General features: G+C 35.1%; 1 protein-coding gene across 4 annotated transcripts in view; it reads right to left on the bottom strand.

Annotated features, from left to right (window-relative positions):
- The window catches only part of LOC118449834 (M-phase inducer phosphatase), a 64,346-nt gene that overhangs the window by 29,710 nt on the left and 10,340 nt on the right, over positions 1-24,296 (bottom strand). For 3 of the 4 annotated variants that reach the window (XM_035884937.2, XM_035884938.2, XM_085662700.1), the window contains one exon: positions 12,623-12,665. In XM_035884937.2, the coding sequence (XP_035740830.1) occupies positions 12,623-12,665 (43 nt within the window). Of the gene's footprint in view, positions 1-12,622; positions 12,666-21,567; positions 21,708-24,296 lie in introns of those variants that run through there. The other variant, XM_035884939.2, reaches the window with a different exon arrangement.

Below are 24,296 nucleotides of genomic sequence, written 5' to 3'. Positions count from 1 at the left end.
AGAGAGAGAGAGAGAGAGAGAGAGAGAGAGAAATATATCTTCTCACGTATCTCAAGAGCTTACCACGTAGCCACGGAACTAAACAGACACAAACGTGACTGCACAGATTCGTCCTACACACACTCTTACATGAATTCATTACTCCCGACCGAAAAAGAGCCCTTCGACCATTACCGTAAAGAGCCAGTCTTGGATCGATGAAGAGAGAGAAAGAGAAAGAGAGAGAGAGAGAGAGAGAAAGATAGAGATAGAACCTATACGAACCGCTTCGAGTTTCTACGCCCCGACGCAGTCGTCGGGGGCATAAAAATACCTTTGAAACTTAAATTAACATAACACTATCGTCGAGAGACGTCGTTCCAGCGGTTTGTCTACGAACATGTTCTATCTCGTTCTACCTTCCTTTCTACGTTTTTCTTTACATTCAAAAATCGAGTATAGACGTGGTACATTTACTTACGTAGCACTTACTACACGCGTGTCTATGTTAATTAGCTTAAGTACTCGTACTCTAAAACGAAAATCCGTTTCAACGGAACTATCTTTTATCTTTTATTACTCTCTTTGGATTCTTTTTTCCCTTTTTTTCTTGTTTATAAAAAGTATGGATCTCGCGCAATATTTACACGCATGTGTTAATTAGATTAAGTACTCATACGCTAAAACGAAAATTTGTTTCAACTTACTTCTATCTTTTATTACTCTTCTTGGATTCTTTTTCTTTTTGTTTAAAAAAGAAAGAGAAGAAGAAAAGGACCGTTTCTTTAAATGTTAATGCCTATACGAAGATAGAATTATCTTTATACGATTAGATAAACTAGCGTATACGATAATAATGTCGGTTATCCTAACTGAAACCAAACAACCTATAGATATATCATTCATAAAGATTATCACGTTAATTCTCGTATATAACAAACAAGATGTATTAAATATATTTTCAAATATCTAATTTCGAATGGAATTAGAGATTGGATATTATCCGACGAGGAAATCATTCGAAAAATAGTCGCGAGTTGGAAAAAGTCAATACCATATTTATTTATAAGAAATCTTAACTATGCCCGTTAATTATTCGAAAGGACGTAAATGAATGCACACGTTGATTATTATCTAATGAGTATTAATGATTCTTTGTTAATTGTACGAAAAGATACAAGTCCATGATCTTCGTCAAATGCAATTTTATTTACAATTGAGAAAGAAAAAAAGAGAAAAAAAAATATACCAAAAGAAAACAGAAATCGATTTGACCAGAAACAATCGAATTATCGAAACGAAATATCGTTTCTTCATGTTTGATTTTTTTTTTGTATTTTCTTTTTCAATGTCGCGTCAAATTTTAAGTGGGCGTAAGTAAGTAAATATTATTTCGAAGAAAACTTTCCAACGAGGGATTATACACACACACATACATACATACATCTCGAGAAAGAGAGAGACATTTTTCGAAGAAAAGAAAGAAAACGATTATACAAAAGAGAAACGAAAAAGATAAAAGAAAGAAAAAAGGAGGAAGAAGAAGAAACGGAAAAAGAAAAAAAAAAGAAAAGAGATGGAAAAAGATGAAGAAGATGAAAAGAGTACGATTTTCCGTAAGAACGAGCAAACAAGCGAGCGAACGAACGAACGAACGAACGAACGAACGAACGAACGAGCGAACGAACGAACGAACGAGAAATCCGCGCTTTTCCCTCCAAAACCGGTCAGCTGATGCATGCCGGCACCATGCTAAGGCCAAGGACGAGCGGCGAGCTGGCTACGGCCATTTTTAAATCCCCCTGTGAGCGGCGATTTAAAAGGCCTTCCGACGACCGTGCTCATCCGTAGTCGTTTCTCTCTCTCTCTCTCTCTCTCTCTCTCTTTCTCATTCTTTCTTTCTTTTCCTCCGTTCTTCTTTGACCTACCTCCCCTACCACTACCACCCCACCCCTTCGAGTTCTTCACCCTACCCATCGAGACCCTTCTCTGTCTCTCTCTTTCTCATTTCTCCCTCGCATCTTTTCTCGACGCCCTTTTTCTTATCTCTCTTTCTCTCTCTCTCTCTCCCTCCCTTTTTCTTTCTCTTGAACGTCTCAGCAAATCTTTCCTACCCAACACCACGTCGGGGTTTACTCGAAAAATGAGAGAGAGAGAGAGAAAAAGAGAGACTCGTAAAAAGCTCGTCTCATTCTTTTTTCTTTTCTCCTTCGGCATGATTTCGGTTGGGTCCAATCGAGAAGACGAATCTTTCGAAGTAGAAGTGAGAAGGATACAGAAGAGAAAGGTACTCGTCTCGGTTAAGTGGAAAAGAGATGGATAGAGAATCTTCGAGAGAAGAAAAATCGTCTGGAACATACTTGAAAAGGATTCAGCTGTAGATTTAAATTATTATTGTTGTTGTTATTATTATTATTATTATTATTATTATTATTATTATTATTATTATTATTATTGTTTTTGTTATTGTTATAGTAGTAGTAATAATAGTAGTAATTGTTGTTGTACTTGTAGTTGTTGCTGTAGTATTGTTGTTGACATTTATCTTCTCATTTATCTTCTCAAGCCATTTGTGTATCTGATTAGGAATAGGAAATGACGTGTACTGTGAGATTTCAAAGAGTGTTTTTTTTATCTATATCTTTATAGATTATTTAGGAATTTTCTTGTGATTCACGTGCACGCCTTCAGGATTAATAATTTCCGTAATTGTATTTATGTACGTTTGGATTTAATTGTAATATGCGGATGGAATGTATTGATTAACGTTGTGTGATATGGATTCCTTTGATCGACAATACAATACGGAATTATTTCTAATTTTTCTTCATGTTATAACTCTTTTTACCGTCGACACCATTTTTTTATTATTATTTTTATCATTATTATCATTATTATTATTATTCATATTATTATAATAGACGATTAATAAGGGTTTCTTTTATTAGATTTTCATTCGTTCGACGAATGTCGGGGTCTTTTTCTCTTTCTTTCCTTTCTCTTTTTGTTTCCTTTTTTTTTCTTTTTTTTTTTTTTTCCTTTAAAGAAATCGTACGACGTATGTAAGTAAGACACGCGTGTTCTTTACAGAGGCGTAGATGAAAACAGCAGGAAAAAGAATAGAATAAACACATGTGTTCCTTTCGAAGATTTTCGAAGCGTTAAAGCGACACATGTACAACGTTGAAATACACTTGTCACTTAGTTTATTCACTAAGTTCTATTTCTTTCGAAATATATACTTACACACTTTTCACCTAATTCCATTCTAATTATCTTGCACATTGAAGGTATATATATATGTACACATATATAGAATCGAATAACAGGTTCAAATAAGTACAAGGTGATTCCTCATAGAAAAGAAAAGAAAAAGAAAATAATAGAACAAAATGTGCCTATCCCAGACCTCAATTTTTGAAAGAAAATTGAGTTAGAAGATTCACTGCGTGAGAACTAATACGTAAATTCATCTGAACGATTTAACGTGCATCTAACGTCTATCGTATTTTTAAACAGTGTTAAACAATCTCAACTAATACGATATATACGTACGAACTTGATTTATCATGTTGAGTATATTACAGGACACCCGTTATATATAATAAACCTATAAACTAAAAATGTTTCTCTGCTAATAAGAAAAATTAATTACTATTTTATTCGTCGTACGTACTTCTAAAGGTTCATCGTCATCTTGGTCACAGATTCCGGATTATCCTCGATAGAAAAGAGGACAAAGAGGAAGAAGAAGAAGAAGAAGAAGAAGAAGGAGAAGAAGAAGAAGAAGAAGAAGATGATGATGATGATGATGAAGAAGAAGAGAAACAGAAAAGAAGAGAAACCGGTCTTATGGTAGCTCTGGAACAAGGAAAGGATCCTTCAGGACCATCGACCTTGGCTTTCCCGCCAAAACTCAGCAGCCAAGGGAAGCCTACATATGCGCGAACGTATCGTGAGATAGAGACACAGAGAAAGATAGATATATATATATATAGCGAGAGAGAGAGAGAGAAAGAGAAAATATACAGATAAAAAAGAAAGAAAAGAAAGAACGTCGCCGGAAGGGCCAGGCATTGGGCCATGTAAGAATAAGGGCCCTATACTCGTCGACCGCCTTCGCCGATAAATATTGTAAGAGGATGTCAACCTGTTTGTCCGTGTGTAACAGGACTCTCTACAAGAAAGATTTCACCATGGTAAGTCTAATCTTTCCCAGGATTCGAAGACATCTTCCTTCTTTTTCTATCTTTCTCTCTCTCTTTCAAAATTTTCAAGAAAGAATACTTAAACCTAGTTCCACTCCCTTTACCACCTACTCACATTCCTAGATTTTACTATAAAACTTTTTACAAGGGAAAAGAAAAACATATATATGAACGTTCCTTTCCTTGAAACGAACGAAACAAATGTCAATAAAAATGTTAACAAGTCAAAATTCGTCAATTTTGATTTGCAAAACATTTTCAATGACGTATTTTCAATTACGTCGAACATATCGATCGATGAATTATTCTCGTCCATCTTCTTTTTTTCTTCTTTTGTATTTTTTATTTCATATCATTTTATTTTCTTGATTTTTTTCATTTTCTTAACTCGTAAGTCCAACGCGTATCCCATATGGCTCTTCTAACAAAGATAGAAACGCGGAAGGATGATAACTGCTAACGGTATGGATGATTCTGCATTTAAATCGAAAAATGAAGAGGATTCTTTGAGCATGGCGCCGAACATAAAAAAAACATATTAAACATAGACAGACAGAAATTAATTCAAATTAATCAAGAAAAGAAGAAGAAAAAAGAAAGAAAGAAAAATTTGTTTGGTACATCCCGAAAAGTCTAAATTAATTTTTGTTCCTCTTTCCCTCGCTTTTTTAAATCGATCCCGCCTTTTTCTCCCTTTCCCCTCCACTACCCGCCCCTCTCCCACCATTGCCGACCTCTTCTTCATCCTTCTTTCTCTTTACTTTTTTTTCAAATGTATCGCAGTGTGCACGTCGAAAAGCGTTCGCTATGGGTTTAAAGGGACTGATCTATCATTTGAGATTTTCTCCTAAATACGGATACAACAAACCGGAGAAGCAACAACAGCACAGGTCCCACAGTGAGTAAAAGAGAGAAAAATAGATAGATAGATAGATAGATAGATAGATAGATAGATACATAGAGAGAAAAAGATAGAGCGAGGGAGGATGTGAAAGGGAATAGCTGCAGGTTCTATCCTGTGCTTTTTCGAAGGCCCTCTTCCAGGGCAGCCAGGTAAGGACTACTCAGGCAAGGTAAACGGTGCACAGGTATCACACAAACTGGCCAAGATCTTCCCACACCTACCTGAAAACTAAACTCCTGACACTCGAATTCTGATTGGAATTATCATCGTCATCATCATTATCACCATCATCTTCGTCGTCATCATTATCATCGTCATATTTAGCGGACATCATTTTTTAAGAGAAATATGAAAAATTGTGAGGAGAAGGAAAAAATAAAAAAAAGAAAAAAGAAACAAATCCACAGATTATGACGATTTCTTTGATAGATGGAAGACTGACTCTCTCTCTCTCTCTCTTCCTCTCGTTGACTTTTTAAAGATATATATATATATATATATATATATATATATATACATGTGAGTATATTTATGAAGTAATGTATGTAGATAATAAAGAATTGACATGATAATCGATATGCATAATAATGAACTAATGCAATTATTCTTAATAATATTTCATAATTGTCGTTTAATGACTTTTGTCAAAACCTGCTGGGGCTTGGTTGGTCGCGTAGGCGTCTTTAGAGTATAGCGTTCCTGGAAAAAGGATTACATAAAACCAAATAAACCGGAGGGGATGAGAGAAAGAGGACAGAGAGAACAAAAGAGAAAGAGAGAGAAAATGAGAAAGACAGAAACAGAGAGACAGAGAGAGAGAGAGAGAGAGAGAGAGAGAGAGATGGAGAGAGAGAACGAGTGGGAGATGTGAGACCACCAGAGTCCAAACGATCAGCTGAGAAGCTCGAGAGAGATGGGATCATGAGTGGGAGCGAGATGATGTGATACTTGCTTTTTCTCTCTCTCCCTGTTGGCGCTAGTCTCCTTAGGAACTGGTTCCCGTCTTGGCGGGAAACGTCCAACCAATCGGGAATCGAGAAGGAACGTTCGCCGCGGTTCTGGGCTATGGAATGCCGAGACGTTCGTTCAGTGAGAAGCTTCCGACGATTCTTGGAACGAGCACGAAGCATTTGCATTCACAAAGGAACGCATGTAGATTCTCAACACGTATCGCGCCTATAGAAAGAGAGAGAGAGAGAGAGACAGCCATTCTCCACCTTCTTTCGTCGTATCGGTTTTTGACCTTTGTTGCTTTCTCTCTCTCTCTCTCTCTCTCTCTTTTAATTCTATCTCTATTTCTATCTCTATCTTCGTCTCCGTCTCCGTCTCTCTCTCTCTCTCTCTCTCTCTCTCTCTCTCTCTCTCTCTCTCTCTCTCTCTCTCTATCACGTATTTTCTTTGATGTATACGTAACAGGACTATGAACAAAATTGTTATCGAGTTATCAAACGTGTCCGTGTTCAAACTTGATTCCCTTTAATATTTTTTACGTAAAAAATCAAAGCTTATTTAGATTAAAAATATTTTATATATATATATAAATGTATGGCGTTCATATGTAAGTATTTATATATAACTTAAATTAAATGAAACGTCCTGTAGAATTAGAAACTAACTGTTACGACGTGCTCCCGCGACGAAATCCGAAACAAAGATCGCCATTTTGCGTGACAAGAACTCCTCTTCCCACCTTCCCCTCCCCATCTCATCAGCTACTATACAACTTAGATGCCTTGTACTTATGTTTAAGTACAGTATGTAAGTATGTACGTGTGTGTACACCTATATATACATATATATATAGTACGTGCGATCGTGTTTCGCGATAATGGAATTCCTTCCTGACGATAGTTATAAAAGCGAGTTTAGAGTTAGAAAATAGGAATGTTAGGAATCGTGAAACATAATTGATTCGTTTCTGGCGTCTCTCTATTGATAGATAAAAAAAAAGAGGGATGGAGAGGGAAAGAGAACAAGATGGATTTCTCCACCCATCGATAAATCCAAAAAAAAAAAAAAAAAAAGAAAAAAGAAAAAAGAAAAAAGAAAAAAGAAAGAAAAAAAGAAAAGAAAGAAAATAGCTATCCTATCTACGAGTTCTCTCATTCCGTATGCATGCACGCAAACACGCTTATCTGCGGCCTATATCGTGTACGCCAAACGATAACGCATGGCTCTACTACTCGAAGGGCAGCTCTCTCTGAAACCTCTCATTTATCGTACCGAGATAACATTTAAAAAATCGATGATCTTATAATATACACCGTCTTTTAGTTCCACCGTGTACCTCCGTGTAAAAGACGAATAAAAAAAGGAAGAAAGAAATAAAAAGAAAGAAAGGAAATGCGATCATTTCTTGCAAAGAAAAAAAAAAAAAGAGAGAGAAGAATTTATATATACATAAAACGTTCAATTAAAACTCACTCGCGTATGAGTTTTAAAAAGTTTTTTCATTTTCTTCTTTTTCTTCTTTTTCTTTTTTGTTGGGTACTTATCGTCCATCGTCTTTTCGCTCATCGTCATGGGACGATCTTTTGTTTTTTTTTCTTATTTTCGTTTTCTCTTTCGATCCTTTTACTTTTATTTTCGAGGATCTTATTTACTTTTTGATTATTACTTCTCGATGTTTGTTAAAATGAAATTTGATGAAGTAAAATTGATCGTATGACAAATAAAAAAGGAGAAAAGAAAAATAAAATAAATGATAAAAAATAATGCCCTTTCTTGCCCTTCTTTTTTCTTTCTTTCGCGAAATATCAATGAAATAATTTATCGAAGTATGAAAATAAATAAATAAATAAACAATTTATTAGTCGGTCTTTATGTGGGTTGCGTCGCCTTTTCAAAATATATCTTCAAAAGATTTTCCGTTAAGAACGAGAGCGTTATTGTGGCTCACGGAGCCACGTTGTCCACAACAGCACCCACATCCTGTTATACTCTGTCAACGTTATATAGTATAGTGTTACGAAAAGACGATAGTAGTTTGATATCGAAAGGTATTTGTAATATATCATCGGTAGGGGAGAAAGAAAAAAGAAAAATGTTCGACAAAGACGCGAAAGTGTAGATAAATTTTTCGAGAGTGATGATACCAAATAAAAGAAAATAAAGAGAAGAAAAGAACAAAAATGGCTGAGTAACGGAATAGCAAAGTCATTCTGTTAGTTTTCTCTCCAACTACGTATCATCTTTCGCTGCACTTGCAGGTCAACCATTTCTCTCTATTTTTACTCTATTCAGCTATCTAACTATCTAGATACATTCCTCTCGAAGGCTTACATAAAAGAAGACCTGGCCGCTTTCGTTCCGGTAGATCCTCTTCGCTAGGATTATAATTACTCAAGGACTGACTTATTAGGGCGAGCGAGCGAGCGAGCGAGAAAAAAGAAAATAAATAAATAAATAAATAAAAATAATCGGAGGACAAATAAATAAAAGAGAAGAATCGTTCCGAATGATGGTATTTCCTTATTATTGTTCATGTTATTTATTTTCTTTTTGTTATTTTGGAAAGTCATTAATTTCGACAAATTTAGAGAAAAATTAGTAACTCTCGACAGAACAAAAATATCAATATTAAATGAAAAATAATGTTAATCAATATTAAATAATAATAATAACAACAACAACAACAATAAAGGAAACAACGATCTCCGTGTGTTCACGAAAGGCGTGACGTTACCTCGGTACCGTTACGGTCTGTCGTACATTAGAAACTTTACTCTTGCTCTTCGAAGCCGAGTTCACAGCAATAAAGAATAAAAGGAGCAGCACGCCTAAGACGACTAAGCGCCAAGTGCTCGAGCCATTTTCCGGCTCGCGACTTTGAGAAGGACAACGGAGAGAGACAGAGACAGACAGAAAGAGAATCTGTGCGAGAGAGAAAGAGAGAGAAGAACGTGCTGCGAACAAGGACGGTAAGATGACGAGAACTCGTGGAAGAAGTAGGGAGGATGGACCTCGTGAGATTCGATGAATGAACGAAGTCATGAATGAACGCGGAACCCTCCTCGTACCGGTATAGGTATACAGACATTCGGTACCTACACGTCAGCGTGAGCTACATGAAAGCCATCAGTGTGCCACTTTCTGCTCGAAAAGAAAAAGAGAAAAACTTTAGAAGGCTTTTAAAACCTTTCGATATAGTTAAGAGAGAGAGAGAGAAGTAACGAGTGAAATATCTTTTAAAATCGTTCGAATAAAAAAATTTTTAATCAATTCAATTCGCGAAGAGAAAAAGAAAGAAAAGTAATTTCGCCCGAAATATGTCTCAATGAAAATTATTTTTCATAGATTTAGTGTACTTATATATATCGATCGCTAAATTTTGTTTAATTTTTATTAAAAAAAATTCAATCTATAAAAAGAAAAGAAAAAAAAAAAAAGAAAAAAAAGAAAAAGGAAAAACGTTTGAAGTATTCCAGCAAAACGTACGATCCAGTTAACCGGATTTTGTTCTCCGAGAAACGTGAATGCATGAAGAATAATAAATAATCGTATGAAAGGGTTCTACTTCCTGTCAAAAGAAGAAACACGTTTCCCTCGAAGAAGAAGAATTTTGTCTATAGTCTTGGAACGACCATTTTGAAGGGTGGAGGGTGAGTGGGGAATAGTTTAGAAACTATAGCTAAGGTAGTTCTCCTCTTGCCTTTTCTATTTTCTTCCTTCGCGAATTTTGTAACACAACGAGATAGAGCCTCGCCACGAGACACGGTCGAGAAAGAAGACTTTCGTAAAAATGGCCATTACTTTTCAACTATGTTCTCTTCTCTCTACTCTCTAGTAAAGACAGCAAATAGAAAATAGAAAAGGAAAAATTTGAAACACAGCGGTAACGTAGAATTGTAAACGTTTCGTATAAGCTGTAAGGGTACACAATTGAGAAACTCAGCATGCTTCATGTGCGACTTCATGCCTGTACCCCTTAAAGGGAAAGAATAAAGATAAAGAAAGAACAAAAAAGATAAAGAAAGAGAACAAAAAAAAAAGAAAAAAAATATAGAAAAAAATATACCACTTTATATTATCCTCGAGAGCATTCTTTCTTCTTTTATATCCTTGAAAAAGATAATGAAAATAGTTTGACCATTTGAAAAATTTAATACTTTTATTTTTATTGTTTTTCTTTTTCTTTTTTTCTTTTTTAAGTAATCGTAAGATACGAGTCAATTTAAAAAATGATCATTCGAAGCTGAGCAATCTTCATTATCCGATTTTCGTTCGTTCGTTCTGCCTTGTTTCTTTTTCTTTTCTATTTCTTTCTGTTTTTTTTTTCCCCCTCTCCCGACATTCTTCTGTCCAGCACTTGCTTTTGTTTTTTCTATGCCAACTCTTTTTTCTACTTTTTAATTATAACCTTTTAATTATTATTCGACGACGAGGTACCACCTTTGTCCTCTTTCAATTTTCTTTTCTTCTTTCGCATTATTTCTTTTTGTTTTTCTTTTCTTTTCTTTTCTTTTTTATTCTTTCTCGTCGCACCGACCGATAAAAGGATTTCCGGTTGTTGGATCGACTGGAGCAAAGGCTCCTCTACTACTACTTCCTTTTATATTTCGATCGCAATTGTAAGCAACTCACACGCTTGAACGAGCGTAGAGCTCGTTCGTACGAATAAGACAAAGTTCGTACGCGAGGACGAGTCATCGTAGAGCAACCTTAGGTTTCGAACCTTTGGTAACTTGAACCATACGAAACAACCTAATTGTTAAATAAAGATATAAAACGGCCTATACTGTGATTCCTTTCAATCATTGTTACAAAGTCCCCATACCTGTAGGCGGTTTTCTACGATTCACACAAAACCCTAGCCCCTTTAAAGATACCTACCGGACTCATATTCCCACCAAACCAGACATTTATCTTTTTCTTTTCCTCCTAGATATTTCGAAGATAAGAGAAGAGATATATCGCGATTGTTAAAAGTAACGGGAGACGATATAAAATTTACAAGATTAATTTGTTAATTACAAATGTGCACTCTCCGATGACTACATATAATACGACAAGCAAAAAAATTATATATTATAAATCAAAAGTCCCTAGATTATTTTGAATATTAATTTTCCTTCTCCCGATAATTTTCTTTATCTTCTTTTTTATTGTCAAATTACAATACTCCAAATTACAAAAAGAAAAAATATATATATATGTATGTATGTATGTATTTTAGCTTCTTTATCGAAATACGAAGAAACGAATGCAACCCTCTTTTATGATACTTCCGAGAAAACGAAAACCGTACTTTTCTTGAAGTACCTAAGAGGAAAGGTGAGAAAGAAAAAGAAAGAAAATTCCGACGAAGAAGAAAAGTTTGAGTTCGCGAAATACTTAAGAAACGGTATTAGCGTGGCTTTTCAGTGCTTCGGTAAAAGGATCAAGATGCCGCACGAAAAGATCCTCGTTTTTCCTAGGATTTTAAAAATATTTCGAATATTTCTAGAAAATCTACGTGTCCCATCCTTACGTTCCATTGTATGTCTATAATAGATATGTGTGCGTGGGTACGATGATACGGCACTCACATTCAATGGTGAAGGGAAAAAAAAACATTTTCCTAATGATTGTCTCTTTAAAAAAGCCTTTTAAATAGACAAAACGATACTTTGCTTGAGACGATCGATCAAAAAAAAAAAAAGAAACAAAGAAAAAGAAGAAAGAAAAGTACTTATGTAATACTATTTTATATTATCTCGAAAGCGTTCATTCTTCTTTAATCCTTAAGAAAGGATTATTTCATTCAGGATTAATAGATCAACTTGAGTACGCTATATATATATATATATATATATATATATATATATAATGATTTCATTTATTTCGTAAAAATACCGATACTGTTTGATGTTTAAAAAATCATGGATTACATCGACAGAGATTTTCGAAATACAAAAAGCAGAAACGATAAATACAAATTACTTGTATTTATCGTTTCCTTTCAGAGGAACGAGAGAGAAAGAGAGATAGGAGGGGTAAAAAGGGAAACATTAATGGACCCCTATAGAGAGACATTAATCTGAAAAGAATCATTAGGAATGCGGGCTTTCGACGGAATTAAAATAAATTTATGAATAGGTAAAGTAGAGTATAGCTTTCAAGTTTTTCGCTATTATGATACAATCGACAATGTAATTGTGATAAAATATACATATATACGTACATAAATATATATACATATGTATGTATATGCTAGATGTCGAATTTCTTGTAAACGATGCTCATTTTTCTTTACCAGATATAACTTTGATTACAAAAAAAAAACTATTACCACAACTGAACATTGGGGAAAAAAAAGAAAAACAACTCTTTGATCTTTGAAAAGATGGCGAGTAAAAAAAAAAGAAAAGAAAAAATATGTTAACATGCATGTCACAGTTGAATTCAAAGCAGTAGAAAATTTTCTTGACAAATTATCTTGTAATTCCACAATATTAATCGTGAAGTTCCTAGGTATCTATATATATGTGTGTGTGATCACGTATGTATATTAGCAAGCGGCTAGAACAAGTTGCTGATAAGTATCACTTACCTTTGTTCTTTTCCCACATTCGGCGAGATTACCTTGGACAAATCTGAAATTAAAAAAAGAAAGAAATAATTATAATGATGATGTAGTTACGTAAAGATAATGAGATTAAAATTACTATGTGGAAATACATATTTGATGAATTGTATTCGAGTTGAATAAGTACGTACAATAAAGTGTAACATATAGTAAAGTGCTTTTTACAAGAGAATAATTGTTTCTGTAATATTCGGCCGAACGACTTGATTTTTTTCTTCCTCTTTTCTTTTTGGACGTGTAAAGTCAAAAGTAAATTTTTTTTTTTTAATTCTATTCGGTCATAATCGCGAACAAAAAAAAATGAAAGACACTTTTTACGACTTTTTTTTTATCTAGGCACATAATGAACATTCACGTAACATATTTTGAAAACTTATGTCATTTATATATATATCTATGTACAGAGTGGTAAAAAAAAAGAGTCTGATAATTTGAAGACTTAAACGAAAAAAAAATAAAAGAATAAGTCGTTTGGTCGAATCTAAAAAAAAAAAAAAAAAGAAAAAAAAAGAAAAAAAAACATGATTTATCCCGTTGTAAAGATCGTGTTTTGCCCATACATATACTTACTGTATACGCAGATAAATAGAATACATACATATATCAGTGTGATGAATAAAGACTAAATGAGATCGCAAGATGTCGACACAAAAGGGAGCGGGAGGGAGGGTGTTAGGGTGGTAGGAGGGAGGAGACGGGAAAAGTTCGATCGTCCAACAGATCTCTTCATGCTTTACCGAGAACACATGTTCTCTCCCATATGTGCCGATGCCCGCATCAGACGAATTACTATGTTCCGTTGACCGCATGCACAAACGACGACGACGAGAACGAGGACGATGACGAGGACGATGACGATGACGATGACGACGACGACAACGAAAGAAGATAAAAGATGCACGAAATCGGGTTAGAAAAAAAGAAGAAATAAATAAAGAGAGAAAATCACGCGGATTCGCGGTTACTCCTCGCTGTTCTTTGATGAAATGAATGCGAGATGCAATTATTCTTCATGAATCAGAGAGAAAAAAAAATAACAACGACGACGACAACGACGACGACGACAACAGCAACAACTACTTTTGACTATCGGCAAAGTGGATCGACAAGTGAAATGATTATTATTGGACGGTAGGATATATGTAATTACGTATAGACCCTTCGTTAAATTTCATATTTATATTCTTTCTTACCATATATTTACCATCACAGATTCCATTCTAACAGATGTTCTCAATTGCTATTAAGATTGCTACAGTCAATTACTATTAGAGTCGAGGGCTACCAAATATAGTATATCTTCTTCTTTTTTCTCTTTATATGAAATACGTCGAAATTAGAAGAAATATTTTTTTCATCGAAATTCGCCCTCTCCTTCCATCATCCATCCCCCCCAAAAAAAGAAAAATATTAGTTACAATACTCAAAAAAAAAAAATATATATATATATATATATGCTGTTTTCAACAAAACAAAGAAAACCTTCTTTTTCAAAAATTGCCATTATCAGAGAAGAATCGCTATTATCAAGTATTCAATAATTAATTAGCCTTCTTTCGAAAAGAATATTTTGTAAAATTTACTTCATTATCGTAAAATTCAAATTCGTTCAGAGAAAAAAAAAGAGAGAGAGAGAGAGACGAATGAAGGAGGGTGTAGAAGGGTGGAAATATATTTCTCTATAAATCGATTTAACAACTCGGGCACAAAGCTTAATACATACAAAGGGATAAATGAACACAACTGTGAATGAATCACGCGATCTACCGGCTGCCGCCGTTCATCTCTCTTCTTCTCCTCCACCTCCTCCTTCTTCTCACCCTCCCTTCTTCCCACAACCCCTATCATTCGCCGTTTCATCTTTCTGTACGTGAGTACGTACAGAAAGCTAGTACGTACGTACGTACCTACGTACGTAGTACTGACATACGTCTCGATATTATACGAACGAAGGCTATTAAACGGAGAGGGATGGTCTTTTACCCCTGGGTACACCCTTAAATGCGATCCCTTAACGAATCGGTTCTAAACCGTACGATCGACCTTACCGAATTTATTTTTCTCAACGGTCTCTTTCTCTCTTTTTGGGTTGATACTTCGTTTGTCAACCTTTGATTTAAATTTTCTTTTTTTCTTTTTTTATTCATAACGAGCTAACATAAAATACGCCAAAGATATTCTAATTATATTCTAATTATACGTCCATTCATTTATTATATTAATTTCTATATTATAAATAATTTATATAATTTTCTTCATTGAAAACAAACGAAGACTATCGTTCATAAATTTTGTTAATAACAGTCATTCCTATCATTAAAAATAGATGTTAGATCTTGCTTTAAAGTCGTGCTTTAAATCGACTTTAATTTACTTCGAAACTTATTCAATAGTAATGCTTTATATTAGTGCTTAAAATTCTTTAGTTGAAACTTTGTCAAGAATTATTTTATTTATTTTTTTTTCATCGAATTATTACGTATACAAATAGTAATCCATTTACACTTACGACGAGTTTATGAATTTACTCTTTAAAGCTTTCTATCTACGTATCTGATACCTCTTTTTTTCTCTTTCTCTCTCTCTCTCTCTCTCTCTCTCTCTTTAAAACTTCGTCAGACCTAGGTCAAAGAATTGAAGGTAAGGAAAAAGATAAACGGCAAGCTAAGTTGCATCTGCAAGCCATGTGAATCTTTCCTGTGGTATAAGAAAATAGTTATGGATGTTAAGTTTCCAGGGATTAAAGTAGTTTTTAACTTGAAGGTTAAGGAACGACATGGATGACCAAACAAACGTAGTACAGTATTGGTGTTTAGCCACGTTAGAAACGTCCAACCATAGAAAAGAATTCTTGTCACCTTTGTAAAAATTTCATTGTCTCGTTCGACTTTCGACGAGATAATTTTCTCGACGAAATTTTCGCATGAAAGAAAAAAGAAAAGAAATGGAAAGAACAGAAAAAAAAGAAAGAAAATAAAATAAAAACTTTTCAATGTTCGTAAGTAAACGAGACCAGATAAAATGAAGGATAGCTTGCTGGACCGGAAGAGGTTGGAATTATACGGCCGATTAATTTAATTGTTTCATTGCGAACGCGTAGGGAGAGAGAGAGAGAGAGAGAAGGTAGGGAGAAAATATAGGGAGAAGGGAGGAGAAAGGAGGAAGGAGGATGAGAGAATTACCAGCTCGTACTCGAGGACAGGAAGAATGTGATATTCGAACTTCGTATGGATCAGTGTTGTAGAATGAAAGCATGGGTGTGTCTGTGGGAGATATTACCAAATATAAAATCAAGAGAAAGGGAAGGGGGTAGTGGGAGATGGTGCATTCGAAGCTTGATCATCTTGTCGCATATGCGCCCAAAGATATATCACATGTGCCGCCCTTTTTACTCGGTGTATATATATATATATATATGTGTGTGTGTGTGTGTGTAAGTATCAACCAGTGTGTAGGAAGTAAACACAAATGTGATATTTCGTACGGTCCTGTTCTCTGTACACTGAATAAATATCATCAAAATCCACGCTCTCACTCGTAAAAAGAAAGAGAGAGAGAGAGAGAGAGAGAAGGGGAAAGAAAAAATAGACGAGAACCACAAGAGGAAGAGGACCCAACCCTTCGTAAAAAAAGAGAGAAAAAAAAAAGAAAAAAATTTTGAACATTCGTTACGATTCAGTTACGACCAATTTCGTATATATGTGTGTATGTATGTAATTAAACACCCACACGAAAATATTGTAATTTTAAAATAATTAAAAATGTTATTAGGTCAAAGATGAATTATTTATATAGATCTATCACCAAGTGGTAATGAACGAATAATATCACATGTAATACTTATTAATGAAAATCTTAATTTTATATTAATATTAGTAATTAATATTAATAGCCGTAGGTTCATGTTTATCAAAAAAATTCAGAAAAAAATTCAGCTACGATAACTTCCTAAGTTTAAGACATAAGTATGTTAATACTTTTATATAAAGCATAAAAAACTGCATCGACTGATGCAATTAAAAGTGTGGATTTCCATTTAAGAAAAAATAATACAGTTGCATTTTTCTGGTTCCCAAGCCAAATCAATTGACTCCACTTTTTCAATTTGTAAAAATTTAAATATATATACATATATATGTATAATTAATTAGAACGAAAATGACGTCCTTTGAGGGGACTTGGCGAAACCTTTCCCGCGCAAAACCTGGGCCTTAGCAACCGGAGGGAAGCACGTCTCGCACTAGTTTCCCGCGTTTTTATTCTCTCTCTTTCTCTCTCCCCTTCTTTCTCTCTCTCTCTCTCTCTCTCTCTCTCTCTCTCTCTCTCTCTCTCTCTCTCTATCTCTTTCTTCGTTGAAGCGATATAAAAGATAGGCATTCTCGGCCAACGAAGAAGGTCCAACCACATAAAATACTCCGCCGATGTGTTTCTGTTAAACGAAAGCGAATTCGAACTCGTGTCTTCAAGCCTCCTCCCTTTTGGACCATCCTTAGGTTTATACCATCACTTTTACCGACCGAGTAGTTGTTAGTCTTGTCTTCGACTGAAAGCCGATAAAGTCAAAACCACATGATCTGAGTTAGAATGTTCCAGGAGTCGGACTACTGCTGTTCCACTGTTTAAAATTATCGACTATGATATAGCAAGTGGTACAATAACGACTTGGTCGTCATACAAATTTTTTACGAAATTGGAATTGTTGTTGTTGTTGTCTTTGATAAAAAGTCAACAAAAAAAAAGGAAAAAAAAAGGAAAGAAAAAGAATGGCTGGAAAAATAATCCAACATCATATATTAATTTCTTAAAATAGCGATGAACTAATAATAATAATAATAATAATAATAATAATAATAATTATAATATTTTTCCTCATTCATAGAACGGGGAAGAAGAGAGGAAACGTTATGGGTATCATAAAAATGGATAACACATGGCGCATGGTATGTATGGTTACAGATACGGAACCATCGAGGAGTATCGAGGGGAGAAAGAGACTAGGGGTGACGAAGTGGAGAGGTTAAGGTGAGGTAATTCCGAATACATATATATATATATATTTACGTAGTCGAGGAGACCATGATAAGAGGAAGAAAGACGGGAAGAGGCCTTCGCCATGACAGACTTCCGGAGGAAGTCGAGGCATCGCGCGTGACACGCGCCCTCCAAGTTCACCTAGTTCCTTAATCTTTCTCTCTCTTTCGTGGACATATGCCTTCGTAATCGCATAGATAATCACATAGATGATCAGACATGGCCTTTGGCACGACATAAATAAACGATTACTATTATAATCAAACGAGCTTATTATATTCATCTAACCATATCGTAGATACGTATATCAAGGTTGACGGAAAATACAAAAAAAGAAAAATAAAGATATAAAGAGAAGAGAAAAAAATGGTACTCATCGATGTATGATAATAATAATAATAATATCGTATTTGTGAAAAGTTTCGAAATAAGTGAATCGTGACGTTTCACAAAAGGGGGAAGAAGTCGTAAATAAAATAAAAAGGAAGCGCTTTCAGCTGTGATTCCTTCCTGAAGAGTCTACGATACGCGGGTTATGGCGGATGGAAACGTTTCATCGTTTCTTCAACGTTTCTCCTCATCCTGGCACGGACGATATCACGTTTACGTGTGTAAAAGCCTTCTTCCCTTTACTTTTTTTACTCCCTCGTAACAAACACACATACATAAACATACATGCGTGTTCTCACATACGTAAACACAGTTACAGACGCAGAGACAGACGTCTACCTTGCAAAAGGAAACCTTAAACCGGTATTGCGGTTTATACGCATTCGAGGAGTACGGATTTTACGGATACTACGACGTTACAACTGGACATCTCTTTACGAGATTTAACACTATTTCTTTCTGCATACATTTTAACGCAAACATATTTAATTAATGATCTTGTTTCCTCTTTTTTTTCTTTCCGTTTTAAAAGTTTAAGAAAAAAAAAAAAAAAAAAAGGAAAAAAAAATGATTTCTTTCATAAAAAACATTCGGTATGTTTCCTGTTAAAATGTGCCTCCATAGGTCCCAGAACATAATCGACCAACCGAATATCTATAAAGATATATATGTATGTATGTATGTATCTCGTTCTTGAACCAAATCTGTCGAGCATATGGAATAACGTAAAGAACGAAACGCGTCTTCTGCGTCTCGTTGTCCTAGCTCAATATAGAAACTGCAGACAGAAAGAGAAAGAGAGGAAGAGAGACCCCTCTAATATGACGATACCAAGGAACGACTAAATATAAATCGTAATATACCATCCTTGGAGGGATCGTTAGGATGCGAGAATCAAATACGGGCATCTAATTTTAGAGTAACTGTCTTCCAGCATCCGTTGGAATTCAAACCTCAAAGTTATCCTATTCAATCCTGTAAATAATTTTAATTAACCTATCTATTAGACATACATTCGTTCGTTCGTTCATTCACCGAGATAATGACGAAATTTGTTTTCCCTTTTTTATATTTATGTATATACATATAAAGACGATAAAAAAAGAGAGAGAGATAGAAAACTAAGGGATGATGATAATACTCGCTAGCCTATATCGCGCACGTGCGTGCACTTACGCACACGTACACACACAGAGACAGATAGAGAAAGAGAGAAAAAAATCATACGTGTATTCGTAGCGCTAACATGTGCCTGCCATTGTTATCGACAGACAATGTGACTAGGAAACGCAAGTGAACGTACGGTACGTACGTGAACGTACAACTGATTACAAAGAACTCTTAGGCGTGTTCGAAATCACAGGGTGGTGTCCAATATACCTACATTCATACATAAACACACATACTTGGACACACGCGCGTGTATATATACATAGCGACGCGTGGAATAATCGATATAATAACGAGCTGCTCGAAGGTACCCTGTTCGTTGACTCTCGACGTCACTGGCGTACAAACCTTTAAATCTTAATCTCCTATTAATGTACGAAATTATTCCTTATCTCGTGTTGATATCTATTAACGATTAAAAAAAAAAAAAAACAAAAAACAGAAGTAACAAAAACAAAAAATTATTTGACCTGCTCTCGAATTCTCGTTGGATCAAAAAAAAAAAAAAAAAAAACATTCGCAAGACAATTTTCTTAAAAGAAAAAAAGAAAAAAATTGGTGTTAATAATGGGGTGAAAAGAAAGGAAGAAGGAGAAGACGAAAGGTTGAAAACGAACATTTCCCTATGAAGAGAAGATCCTTCAGGCCTCCGTTAACGTTCTCTCTTGAAGAAAAAGGGCGAAATAATCGTCCTGGAATATATCGGCCAACCGAAGAATTTATTCACCCTCGAGGTTCGTAAGAAAAAGTATTAACGGAGTCCTACGACAATGTACGGTGGCACGAGCCAAGTCGAGGGTTGGAATCGTAGCACGTTTTTGGGGGTACGTAGTTAGGTACAGGGGTGGCGCGTATTGAACTGCACTGTGCCAGGTGGTAGCTGCCGCCCCATGTGTGCTCATATGTCTGTCCCCCCACTCTCTCTCTCTCTCTCTCTCTCTCTCTCTCTCTCTCTCTCTCTCGTTTTATCGACAAGTAAGTAACGTTGGTACATCGACTTTATCTCTCTCTTTATGTGTAAGTTCAATGCTTGCATTCGAGAAACCATGGACGTGTGTGTTCTGTCGCGCATACGTTTATCATTCAAGGATCGCGATTTTAAAGGAGGTTAGCAACAAAGAACTCTAGACAATTATTTTTTTTCTTTCGCAAAAACCGACGCAAATTCTCGACGAGAAAAATTGTTAACCGTAGTAAAATATAGATATGTCATAAAAGAGGACATTAAACGCCTCCTAGTTAATATTAATCGGAAAAAAAAGACAACTGTGTCGTTTTTTGTCCTAAGTCTAAACAAAAAAAAAAAGGGAAAAGAAAAAAGAAAAAGAGAGATAGAGAGAGAGAGAGAGAGAGAGAGAGAGAGAGAGAGTGCACACGTGGGTGCACGATATCGATTGACGGACCGGTCTAACGGGCGCGTGCCACCGTTACGAACGGCGACTACATACCCGTATGACACGCCATCCGTGAGATATTCTTTTTAACTGTATATGTGCTCTCGTCTATGCGTTTTGCACGCGCGCAACGTGCCGTTGCTAACCCAAAGATTAAAGATTAAAATTGAAATAGAAAAACAATTTTCACAGTGGACACGAATGGACGATCATTGTTAAATAAATGTCTTTTTTTTTTATTGAAACGAATTTAATTTCCGTTTTAAATTATTCGTTAGGAGTATATAAATCGGGCTAAGTCGTAATTGAACGTTCAACGTCCGTTCCAAACGATTCCGCAACGAAACGGAAAAGTTTGTCGTTTGGGTTCGCGACGCACAGGGTCCGGTATCAAGTAACACCAGGTAATGATCGAGGAACCTACGCAAGGAAGACGGGGAAGGGGGTATAGGGGTTTCGGGTGGTTTCAGGGCTGGGGGTGGGGATTTACGAACGATCAAGTAAGGTAAGGGACCACGGGATCAAGGAAGGAAACCGTGTGCGCCATGTGTTATACATTCGAAACGAAACCGCACAGGTGCAACCTACCCCACCGTGACCGTCGACCGCGATCAAGAATATTAACATTCTAATTTCTTCGCAGGTATTTCTCCACGTATTTATTTATTTTCGTTGACTTTCGATATATATATATATATATATATATATATATATATCGATATATATATATATATATCGAATAAGTTCCTAGCACAATTTATGAAAGAAAAAAAAACATCGTTTTTTAATTTATTATAATTAACAAGATTCATGTATTTTTTTTTTTGTCGAAGAGTCCAATTTCTTGACGGTACGTACTTACATACATATAGAAATATCTATATTTTCACAAATAGTTTTAATTTATAATAATAATCTACTTACGAAACTATTACGATAGTCTAAGCTGTTTGGATATCTTCTGATTTTATATTTTCTGCGAAGATGTTTTACTAATCGTCGTTGTTTCGATGTAATATTCTTACGTTTACTCATCGGAGCGATTTTATAAAACGTGTGAACTGTTCTACGCTTCAATATACACTGACGGATACTGTTTACATTCTCAATGTCCTACCTCAAATACATACAATCTCAATGTACGTAAGTGGCCTCTACAAAATCGATAATACGGAATACACATAATATTTACAAACATCTTTATTTCTTGGAATTCATAAAACTCCGATCATTGGTATATTCTTAAAGATCGAAACTTGTTAGAAATAAACTATCGAACCAGCAGCTACGTGTGTTTCAAAATTAAAATATGAAATGTACGTCATATGTATATGGCCACCACTGTATATATGTGTAGGTTTCCAAATGGCAAATTACTTTTAAATAATAATACTTTCAATACTTTCAAAACTTTCAAATGCGTCTAGATGATTGAATTAAAAATATTATAAAAAGATATTATTTAAAAGATCCTATTTGGGCATTGTTAACTCCAAAAAAAAAAAAAAAAAATAAAAAAAGAAGTAAAAAATTGTTTTAATTTCTTTTGCGTAAAAAATATTCCTCAAGTAGCAAACACTGTCACGCGTATTTTTCATTGATAAAATAAATTAGTAACGCATAGAAAAAAAAAAAAAAGAATGAAGATAGAAAAAGAGAAAAAAGAAAAAAAATCATAAAAAAAGCCCTTCCTTTGGACCATCTCTAGGTGTAATGTAACCCCCTTAACGGACGAAAATATCGATCAAACGGGACCATAGTATAGACCACATGAAGAATCCCTTCAAGTGGCATATCACCATACACAGACTCCCACGTCCAACGGTCGCGTGCCGTCGCTCGTGCAGGAAAGTCCTTCTCTCTCTCTTTCTCTCTCTATCTATCTCTATCTATCTCCCTCTCTCTCTTTCTCTCTTTTAATTCTTCAGTAGGGTGAAAACGCACAGCCGTTGTATGTTATTCGCGAACCCTTCAGGGATGATGGGATGATTCACGACGGCGCATTAACGCGGAACATTAACTATGGAGCTACGACGAACTCGGATAACGAGTCATTGTTACACCCCTTTTTTCTATCGATGTGCGATAATGAGCCAAGCATTGTCCCTTGTCCCTATCTGACCATAGCCAGACAACGTCACGCCAGGTAGATATACATTGATACTTTATTTTACGTCCATACCTACGAGGATCCTCGAGATATATTCGATTAAATTAACGCTGCATAAAGCTACTAGGAAAATTAACGAACGAAACCGAAATATAATACTTGATATGGGTTTTATATATGGCATATATGTTCGGATCGTTTTTTTTTTTTATTTTCTCTTTCTCTCTCTCACTGTCTCTCTATGTATTTAAGTATCTCGTTAACATAGAATAATTTACAAGTAAGTAAGTACGTATAACTTGTGATTAGGATGTAGATTAATTAGAACGAAGGGAATTACGATAATTAACTTGAGTAATCGCATATCGATGGTTAAGAAATAGGAAGAAAGATATACACCATATGGTGTTGCATGTGGTCGCATGACATCGGTTAAATTGTTACACACGCGGTACGTAATGTGCACCATAAGACGACGATCACTATATTATCATGTGCGAATTGCGATAGGTCGAGAATAGAATGTAACTAAAGTCGAAACTAAAAGAACATTCCTTCGAATATAAAAAGTCGAACTAAAATATATATATATATAATATAATATAATAATAATCGAGATATTAAGTGTGTTCGATTAAAAATTTCACTTTACGATCGACTCATTCGTTATCACAAGATTTAAAAGATATCTCTCGTATTCGAGGTGAATTTTTTTCTTTCTTTTTTTTTTTTTAATAGAGATCAATACGTACGAAAAAAAGAAAAGAAGAGAAATAAAAGATTTACGTTAACGGCGAGTAAATTTTCGCATGACCATTTTTTTGAACGGTAAAAAGCGCACCCGTTAATTTACATCTGCGATAAATCCGTACAATGGTTTTGCACCTTGTGCAGCATTGTCTAAAGAATTCTGACTTTTGTTATATACCTATACGTATATCGCATGCTCGTTTAATTACTACAAAGCCGAAGGCGCGTGGAAGGCGAAGATGAAATAATGGAAGAAGAAATGCGACGGGGGTTAAAGGTGATGGCGAAAGGGAGGAGGGTAGGGGGAAGAACAACGGGGGAGAGAAACGTTTGCGCGAGACGTAAATTGAGAACAACGTTCTATAAATACATATATATATATATATATACATATGTACATAAATATGAGTACATAATAGGGCGAGTAATATTAAAGAATCTTATATCGTATGCTATTTATATTTATATATAATATAAAATTCTGAAGGCAGATATATAAATAAAGATAGAAAGAGAGAAAGGAGAGATAAAGAATGTGTGATAACGAAGATGAAAAAGACGTGTAACGGCTATTCTCAGAAAAAGAGAGAGGGAGAGAGAAGAAAAAAAAAAAAAGTTGGACCAACGAAAAGTTGAATTCGTGTGAATATATTTCGGATGTAACTACCACGGTGAATTTGTAATAAAGCATTATATTATGTACATAAGTACGCTTGCTCCTGGGTTACTCGAAATGATCCTTGGCTATTTGTAAAAGCAAGAACTTACGAGAGAGAAAAAGAAAGAGAGAGAT

This window comes from Vespa mandarinia, chromosome 19 (assembly GCF_050613455.1).
Source record: "Vespa mandarinia isolate Hongniang chromosome 19, ASM5061345v1, whole genome shotgun sequence".
Lineage (NCBI taxonomy): Eukaryota > Metazoa > Arthropoda > Insecta > Hymenoptera > Vespidae > Vespa > Vespa mandarinia.
Note: the sequence above shows the minus strand (reverse complement) of the source record. Positions and strands in the feature narration are given on the sequence as shown.